The sequence below is a fragment of the Aegilops tauschii genome, chromosome 3 (genome assembly GCF_002575655.3).
Source record: "Aegilops tauschii subsp. strangulata cultivar AL8/78 chromosome 3, Aet v6.0, whole genome shotgun sequence".
In the NCBI taxonomy this organism is placed as follows: Eukaryota; Viridiplantae; Streptophyta; class Magnoliopsida; order Poales; family Poaceae; genus Aegilops; species Aegilops tauschii.
In genome coordinates, this window is record NC_053037.3 from 418,264,165 (window position 1) to 418,273,743 (window position 9,579).

General features: G+C 46.8%; 1 protein-coding gene across 1 annotated transcript; it reads left to right on the plus strand.

The window, feature by feature from the left end:
• The first annotated feature begins 6,858 nt into the window (after nucleotides 1-6,858).
• Nucleotides 6,859-8,864, plus strand: LOC109753791 (protein DOG1-like 2). Its single transcript, XM_020312723.4, has one exon. It carries the CDS (start codon nucleotides 7,726-7,728, stop codon nucleotides 8,602-8,604), a length of 879 nt encoding a protein of 292 aa, XP_020168312.1. The 5' UTR covers nucleotides 6,859-7,725; the 3' UTR covers nucleotides 8,605-8,864.
• The last annotated feature ends 715 nt before the right edge of the window (nucleotides 8,865-9,579 follow it).

Sequence of the window (9,579 nt, forward strand, 5' to 3'; positions counted from 1 at the left end):
AAACCCCAAAGTTATTCCATATGAGTCCACCATACCTTCCTATATGCGGCATCTACCTGCCGTTCCAAGTAAATTTGTATGTGCCAAACTCTAAACCTTCAAATGAAACTCTGTTTTGTATGCTCGAATAGCTCATGTATCAACTAGGGCCGTCTGTATCTCCCATGCTAGGCGGGTTATTCTCAAGAGGAGTGGACTCCGCTCCTCACTCACGAGAAAATGGCTTGTCACCGGGATGCCAAGTCCCATGCTTAAATCAAAATAATTGCAAACAAAACTCCCCCAGGACTGTTGTTAGTTGTAGGCACCCGTTGTTTCGGGCAAGCCATGGATTGATGCTTGTTGGTGGTGGGGGAGTATAAACTTTACCATTCTGCTTGGGAACCGCCCATAATGTGTGTAGCATGGAAGATATCGAGATCTCTCGGTTGTTATGTTGACAATGAAAGTATGCCGCTCAAAATATTATTTATCTCTATTTCAAAATCAAGCTCTGGCACCTCTACAAATCCCTGCTTCCCTCTGCGAAGGGCCTATCTATTTATTTTTATGTTGAGTCATCACCCTCTTATTAAAAAGCACCAGCTGGAGAGCACCGCTATCATTTGCATACATTATTATTAGTTTATATTGAGTATGACTATGACTGGATCTCTTTTATCATGAATTACAATGTTTAGTCAGCCCTTGATCTTCAGAGGTGTTCTGCATTTATGTTTTCCGGTCTCAGAAAGGGCTAGCGAGATACCATCTTGTTATATCATATTATGATTGTTTTGAGAAAGTGTTGTCATCCGAGATTTATTATTATTGCTCGCTAGTTGATTATGTCATTGATATGAGTAAATATGAGACCTAAGTGTTATTGTGAATATGGTTAATTCATAATCTTTGCTGAAAACATGAATGCTGGCTTTACATATTTACAACAACAAGAGCAAACAGAGTTTGTAAAAGTTTTTCTTTATCACTTTCAGTTTGTCAACTGAATTGCTTGAGGACAAGCAAAGGTTTAAGCTTGGGGGAGTTGATACGTCTCCATCATATCTACTTTTCCAAACACTTTCGCCCTTGTTTTGGACTCTAGCTTGCATGATTTGAATGGAACTAACCCGGACTACCGCTGTTTTCAGCAGAATTGCCATGGTGTTATTTTTGTGCAGAAATAAAAGTTCTCGGAATGACCTGAAACTTCACGAAGAATATTTTTGTAATTAATAAAAAATAATGGCGAAAGAATGAAGACCAGGGGGCCCACACCTTGTCCACGAGGGTGGGGGCGCGCCCCCTGCCTCGTGGGCCCCCTGGTGCTCCACCGACCTCAACTCCAACTCTATATATTCACATTCGGGGATAAAAAATCAGAGAGAAGGATTCATCGCGTTTTACGATACGGAGCCGCCGCCAAGCCCTAATATCTCTCAGGAGGGCTGATCTAGAGTCCGTTCGGGGCTCCGGAGAGGGGAATCTGTCGCCATCGTCATCATCAACCTTCCTCCATCACCAATTTCATGATGCTCACCGCCGTGCGTGAGTAATTCCATCGTACGCTTGCTGGACGGTGATGGGTTGGATGAGATTTACCATGTAATTGAGTTAGTTTTGTTAGGGTTTGATCCCTAGTATCCATTATGTTCTGAGATTGATGTTCCTATGACTTTGCTATGCTTAATGCTTGTCACTAGGGCCCGAGTGCCATGATTTCAGATCTGAACCTATTATGTTTTCATGAATATATGTGAGTTCTTGATCCTATCTTGCAATTCAATAGTCACCTATTATGTGTTATGATCCGGCAACCCCGAAGTGACAATAATCGGGACCACTCCCGGTGATGACCGTAGTTTGAGGAGTTCATGTATTCACTAAGTGTTAATGCTTTGGTCCGGTACTCTATTAAAAGGAGGCCTTAATGTCCCTTAGTTTCCAATAGGACCCCGCTGCCACGAGAGGGTAGGACAAAAGATGTCATGCAAGTTCTTTTCCATAAGCACGTATGACTATATTCGGAATACATGCCTACATTACATTGATGAACTGGAGCTAGTTCTGTGTCACCATATGTTATAACTGTTGCATGATGAATCGCATCCGACATAATTCTCCATCACTGATCCAATGCCTACGAGCTTTTCACATATTGTTCTTTGCTTAGTTACTTTACCGTTGCCACTGTTACAATTACTACAAAACTGCTACTGTTACTTTTGCCACCGTTACCGTTAATTCCATACTACTTTGCTACTAAATACTTTGCTGCAGATATTAAGTTATCCAGGTGTGGTTGAATTGACAACTCAACTACTAATACTTGAGAATATTCTTTGGCTCCCCTTGTGTCGAATCAATAAATTTGGGTTGAATACTCTACCCTCGAAAACTGTTGCGATCCCCTATACTTGTGGGTTATCAGGGTTCCCCTCACATAGAGGAGAAAGTGAATGGTGGAAATGCGGATCTAGATCTTCTCTCTCTTTCCCCCGCAAAACTAGCAAGAATCCATGGAGGGATTGAGAGATAGAAAGCTCCAAGAGGTCAACAATGGTGGGGGAAAAAGCTTGCAAGAGGATTGGGGTTGAAGGTGGAAGAAGGGGGTATAAATACCCCCAAGAAAAATGTGGCCGTTGCACACAGCCGCCACCCCGGGCACCCAGACAAAAGGGGTCCGGGCACCCCGACCCAACATAGAAAAAGGCATACAACCCCGGGAACCCGGGGGCAAAACCTCGGGCACCCGCACACACATGGAAAGAAACAGGGCAGGGGGCCGAGCACCCGGGGGTCCCAACCCCGGGCACCCGGAGGGGGCCGAGTAGAGGTGGCGGAGGAGCCCGGGCACCCGGGGTGATCAGAGGAGGAGAGGGAGCACCCCGGATGACCCCGGGCACCCGGACGGTCAGAGAGGTCACTATGAAGGGGCTCGGGTGACCCCGGGCACCCGCACTAGGCAGAGAGATGCGGGAACTGGTAAAAATGAAACAGACACAACTTTTGCAAACAAACTCCGAATTTGATGAAACCAAGTTTGTTGGAAAGCTAAAGACAAGGTCTAAAACAATCTTGATAGAAATATCAAGAAATAGCAATTGAGAAAATACCCAAACTAAAATGGTGAGAACCCTTTCTCAAATAAGACCGGTAAAAACTCCAACACCAAAAATGCAAAAAAAAGATGCATAGAAAATCGGTTTTCGATGGAATAGAGCTTGTCATGAAGATAACCACAAGACCTAAAACCTCACAAAGATAAAACCAAACAAGAACCAAGAAATATGTGCCAAGAATGCAAAGGTTTGAGCTCTCTACGAATGATACGAATAAGCTACTCACTCGAGAGCCCCCCGTGATAGTACGGCTACCGATCCTATAATCCGGTCTCCCAACGAACTCCATGAGACCGGTAAAATAGGAAACCCATCAAGGAAAAACCTTTGCCTTGCACATAATCCATTTGATCTAGATGATGAAGATCTTGACCACCTCAAGTTGGACCACCTTTCTTGATTGCGTTGGCTTGATGAAGACAAGTAGATTGCTCCCGCATACTCCACTATGGGTGATCCACTCTTCGGCGCATCTTCACAAGTCCATTGTCACCACAATGGACGGCGAGCTTCAAGCATGCATGATCTCTTCTTGATGCTCCACTTGAACTTGCACACCGCAATCTTGATGTCGATCACCGCTTGATGTCATCCGCCATGGGTTATATGATATCTTCCTTTTGATGCACGACCATGGAAACATGCCTAGCCCCACAAACAACTCTCACATAGACCACGGGTTAGTACACAAAGCACAATGGACAATGCTTACCATACCATGAGATCACTTGATCCCGCTTGGTACATCTTCTACGCTTTGTGTGTTGATCAACTTGAATCACTCTTTGTACTTAGTCTTGATCAACCCTGTATCTTTCCAACTCTCTTCATTAGGATGATGTCTTGAAGGTAAACATGAATGTTCACACAATCTTCTTCTTCTTCAAGACATGCTTGCAATAGTCTCAACTCTCACGTGACCAATTTTTGGATAATAGCACCTTGGTCAACACATATTCTTCTTCTAATAACCTTGAAACCAACAAATGGTCTTCAATCAATACCTACGGACAAACACTTCAAATATAACTCAAGGCAACCATTAGTCCATAGAGATTGTCATCAATTACCAAAACCAAACATGGGGGCACCACATGTTCTTTCAGCAAGGTAAATGAGTATAATGATCTTTTTTGTGGGGAATAAGTACCATGGTCTAGATTGGTTGAGATGATATGAAATGACTGGCAACAATCTCCACAGTTTTTTTGGGTGATCGGAACATTATTCTCAAGTAACATTCAAAAGTATATTTTTAAAGGGTGCATTCAAATATCAATTTTTCATTCAATATTTCATAAACATGCATGAAAAGAAAAGCCAATTTGAATGTTCCTTGTGCATGCTAGATATGTAGGTCAATCTGCAAAATATCCACCGGTTGGAGAACAGTCAAAACAATAAAGTTGAACCTAATTTAGATACTTTGAAGAAAGAATTTGATTCTTTTTATGCAATTTATGAGCGAACTCAATTCTAAGAGTAGTTAAGAGTAGTCACACATTTTTGCACAACTTCAAAAACTATGTGTCGGTCTCCCTGCATTATACGACATCAGCAATATTCCATATTTCTATGTAATTTTAGCTGAGGTGATGTTGCGCTCTCGGTAATTCAGAATGTCAAGCACATAGGACCAGACAACAAGTTTTTATGCACACCGAAGAAACTACATACTCGTTTTTTTGGAAAACAAAACAAAAACTTGACATCAGATAAGTAAGACACCAAAAAGCCATGGGTGGATGATGATGCAAGCCTGCTGTGAGCCACAAACCCGTGAAAGTCCACACCGACTAAAAACACTTTCCCATTTTAGCTATATTTAAGTTGCCTGGAAATTAATTTTGGGCCAGTCAATTTTTGGGCCATTGAATTCTGCTTTAAGATTCATGTACCTTTTTCTTTCTAGGTTAGTCTGTGTGTTGTCTTGGGCTTTTTCTCGCTTACCCCATATTCGAGCCAATCAATTCTTTAACGGCCCGAAGCCCATTCCAGTTCGACATAGCCTTCTTCTTTCTCCTTTTTTTTGTTTTATGTTTTTATGTGTTTTACTTTTACTTTTTTATTCTCTTTATTAGTTGTTTTGTTTTGTTTTGTGGGTATTTTTAGTATGTTGGATGAGTGTAAATATACATACAAATACTATATAATATGTGCCAAAATTTTACTATTATATGATTATTCTTTATATATTACAAAAAGAGGACTACTAGGCGCCGGCCCTAATTTCGGTCGGCCGGCTGCAGCCGCACAATTTCCTACAACATTTGCCGTTGGATCTCCCCCAGTAGGTACGTCATCTTCCTCTCCTTTGCCTTTAGATCTCTCCTCCCTGTTTTTCCCCGCTCCTCCTCACCTGTAGCTCCTCCACCGCCCCCTCCTCTCGGTGACTGTTCCTCCGCTCCTCGCGGCCCAGTGGTCGGTGCTCTCCTCCCTCCCACTCCTCCCCGCAGTGATGTTGTGATGATGCTACATGAAACTGATGACAAGAACTGGTCGCTGCTCGCAGCTTTGCCTCCGATGATCGAAGCACTGACCACAACGATTGCAACTCCGTCGTCCATGGTTGCAGCTTCGCCCATCTCTATGCATCGGCTCTCGTTGCCTCCAGTTGCAATTCGACGTCGGCTGTCGCTGCTAGCATGCAGCTCCCATGACCGCCCGTTGCAACCTTGTTTTGCTAGGTTGTAGCAAAACCAATTGCCGGTGGTAGCATCCCCGACCACTGGCCCATCGGTCGTAGCCAAAAAACTTGTCGAGCCACCGTGCGCCATTGCAGCTCCGTCGTTGCCGCTTGTTGCACTACTGCACGCGGTTGCAGCACCACGTCCTACGATTGCAGCTTTTACGATGACAGGTTTCAACAAATCTGCCGCCTGTCATGTCAGCACTGGGTTTGTAGCTCTGTTGGTGCTAGTTCCATCAATTCTAGAGGCTGGTTATAGCATTTCCAACAGCCGTTTGCAGCTTTGCCGCGGTCGGTTACAGCTCTAGCGATGGCCGGTTCTAACATTGCTGGTGCCCCTGGTTGTAGCTCTTCTGACTGCTGGTTCTAGCATTTCTGGTGCATGGTTGCAGCTCCACCGATGGTCGTTCCAGCAATAAAAATGTCGCCCACGTCGCAGGGTCCAGTGTGTCGTCTCTAGCGCCGGCGTCTGACCCGCGGCGACATCGCTCTTCGCCTTCGACAGCTGCAGTGACTCAGTGCGCGTAGCTAAGAGGAATCAGGCTCGTGTGTGCTCTATGAAGAAGACGATGGTGTGGGGGAGAAGACGACCGAGGGAAACGAGTGGTGGAGGTTCACGTGCGTAGTGATAAGGTTTGACCCCTTTCAGGATAACGCACAACCGCATGATCTGTTGGTATCCAACGCAGCGCGGTCGGCGTGCTGTTTTCAAACATTTTCCTTACAAAAAGTGCAATTTCAGTGCAAATTGTGTGCTAGTTTTCTTCTTCTTAAAGAAAATACCAATGCCAGTAATTCATTATATTTTACAAAACTTCATTATTTTGATATTATTTTAATGTTTATTTCATTTTCATTCTACTTTAAGGGTAATACCAATGTCACCAATTCATTGGTTCTTAGATTTTTGTTTTGAAATCACTTTTATATGCTTATTCTTGCATATTTTTAAAAAAGCGCAATTTTTATGTATATTTTGTGCAATTTTTGTTACTCTTTGCTTTAGATTTTGTTATCCATTTTCTTTTCTTTTAAAATGGTAATACCAATGCCGGTGCAATTTCGTGCACTGTTGTGCGCAAGTTTTTAAAGGTTTTTCTTATCTTAAAGGGTTTCATTGTTTTAATTATTTTAACCTTTTGTTTTGTCTCTTCTAAAAGGGTAATTTTGTTTCATTCTTTTTGTCACAAATTCATTCTTCCACAGAAAACTTCATATTTTTTTATTTGTTTTAGATTTTATTACATTTTTTATTTTTTTTATTTCATTTTTAAGGGCAATACCGATGTCACTAATCCATTACTTTTTAGAAAACACTTTCTTGCGAAAATTTCACTAGCATATATTTATTTAGCCAGGTAACAAATTAGCCCGACCCAATTTGCCTATGTGTGAGGCCTTTACGTGGTTGGCTTGCACTTCACAACCATGCAGTATGGCCGGCCTGCCCTGTACTCGATGGGAGCATCCAACGCGTCAATTTTGAAGAAAATAAAATTGGCTGATACAAATTCATGTAAGTCAATTCTGATAGAAAACCGACTTGCCCAAATTATGTTTTCAGGCGACTTGTCCCTAGCTAGTCCAAAACTTTCCTGCAGCCGCGGGGAGCTCTTCCGTTTCTGGTCTGTTTCGCACCACCAGCCGATAAGGATCCATCCATGCACGCCACATCAGAAGCTTAATTCTCCTCATTACCGTCAAGAGAGAGCCATCACCACACCTGGTTCACCTCCTGCCTAGTACTACAAGAAATAAACAAACCACAAGAACCATACTAGAAGAATCTAGAGATTCAGAGCATAGGAGAAGACAAAACTGGTGCGAGGAGCAGGGCGTGTACATAGGAGGAGTCACACTGGCGTAGGCCAGCCTTGCTTACTCACAAGTCAGTCCCGTCACTCCCTGTCGCGCGCGAGAGACCAGATCGCCATGGACATGGCACGCTACGTTGCGTTCCACCAGCAGTGGATCGCGGGCCAGCAGGCGGGCCTCCGCGAGCTCGCGGAGGCGGCAGCCAATGCCGCCACCGAGCGCGCCACGGACGCGGAGCTGAGGGCCGTGGTGGAGAGGTGCATGCGCGGGTACCAGGAGTACGCCGCCAGCCGGCGTGCCATGGCGCGCGAGAACGGTGCGGCCTTCGTCGCCCCGCCGTGGTGCACGGCGTTTGAGAACTCCGTGCTCTGGCTCGGGGGCTGCCGGCCGTCGCTGGCAATCCGGCTGCTCTACTCCATCTCCGGCGAAGGCCTGGAGGAGGACATCGAGGAGTTCGTCAGCGGCCGCGGTCGCGGCCTCGCAGAGGAGATGGGCCTCATCGGGATCACGGCCACGCAGCTGCAGCAGATCAATGATCTCCACCGCTGCACGCTGCGCGACGAGGGTTACCTGACGGAGCGCCTCGCGAGTCTGCAGGAGAACATCGCCGACCGGCCGCTGCTTCCGATCGTCCGGGAGCGCGCCGCGGCGGCGGCAGCATTAGTCGGCCAGGGCCGGAGCGCTAAGCGCGACGACATTGCCGGACGGCTCGCGGCAGCAGAATCGTCAGGAGGACTCGCGGCCGAGGTGGACGCGGCGATGGAGAGCTACTCGGCCGGGCTGGCCAGGCTCCTGGAGGAAGCGGACGAGCTACGCATGTCGACGGCCAGGGCACTGGCAACGGAGATATTGACGCCGCGGCAGGCGGTGGAGATGCTGGTGGCAGCCAAGCAGCTGCACCTGGCGGTGCGCGACTGGAGCCGCCGGAAGGAGGAGGGCGCCCAGAACGCGCGTCTGCCGCGCGCAGCCGCAGCGACGACCGCCCCTTCCGGCTGAACCCCATGACAGGCTCGCCATTCCTCAACTAGCTTGCTTTGCCGCTCCAACATAAGTGTACACAGTCTGAATAATCTGTTTATTCTGGATTTTTAGATATTAGTATCGTTGTTTCTCTGCCATTATATAACCTGCCTGCACAAACTGCATGCTTGTGTTCTAAGTTGAAGTTCCTCCTACTACTCCTGTCCAATACAGTAGTATATATGTATCCGTAACTAGTTTCTTGTGTGCTTGCAGTTGCATATGTTCGCTCTCTAGTCTGATCCGTTCTTTTTTTTATAGTAGTACTAGTTTATTCATAATTCCTTGGATTGGAATCCTGAAGAGCGGAGGAAATGGGGCGGACGGGAACTGCGAGACGAGAGGAGCGGTTAGTTTATCGACTTCCGTTTCCCGTCGCTGTCGCCCACGGCGCACCGGTGGCGCGACGCGCTCTGGGGGTGGCGCCAGGTCCGCATGGCCCGGTGTCGCTCGCCGGCTCGCGTCGCGCGGCGCGCGGCGCGCGTCGTTTGGTTTGGTCGCGTACGGCGTGGCCGCCGCATGGGCGAAGGAGCCGCGCGTGCTTGCGCATGCTGGACGCGTGGGCCGTGGAGCATGCAATGCGTTCTGTTCTAATCTGATCGGCGGGGGCGGGCACTGGTCGCGGCGTGCTTCCTGCTGACGGACCGCCGAGGAGTGTCAGCCTAGCTGCTGATGGGAACAGGGCGGCGCCGGTAGGCTTTTGAGACGGGCTACACCGTTCGATGGCGTTGGAGGCCGTTTTCTTTTTACCATTTCTTGAGTCAGATCTGATCCTGGTTCGAAGAAATTTCGAAATCTGACCGTTTTTCTACCGTCGAGGCCATCGGGTATACAAGCCTACCGTCAAGGTTCATGGCGGTAGACAACTTATCCACGAAACAACCTCGCCACGAAACAGGCTCGCGCTAGCCGGTAGGCATGTATAAGCATTGTATTTGATATTTTATTTTT

What these genes read in the sequence shown, in the direction of transcription:
- LOC109753791 (XM_020312723.4), top strand. Translation starts at nt 7,726, where the DNA reads ATGGACATGGCACGCTACGTTGCGTTCCACCAGCAGTGGATCGCGGGC.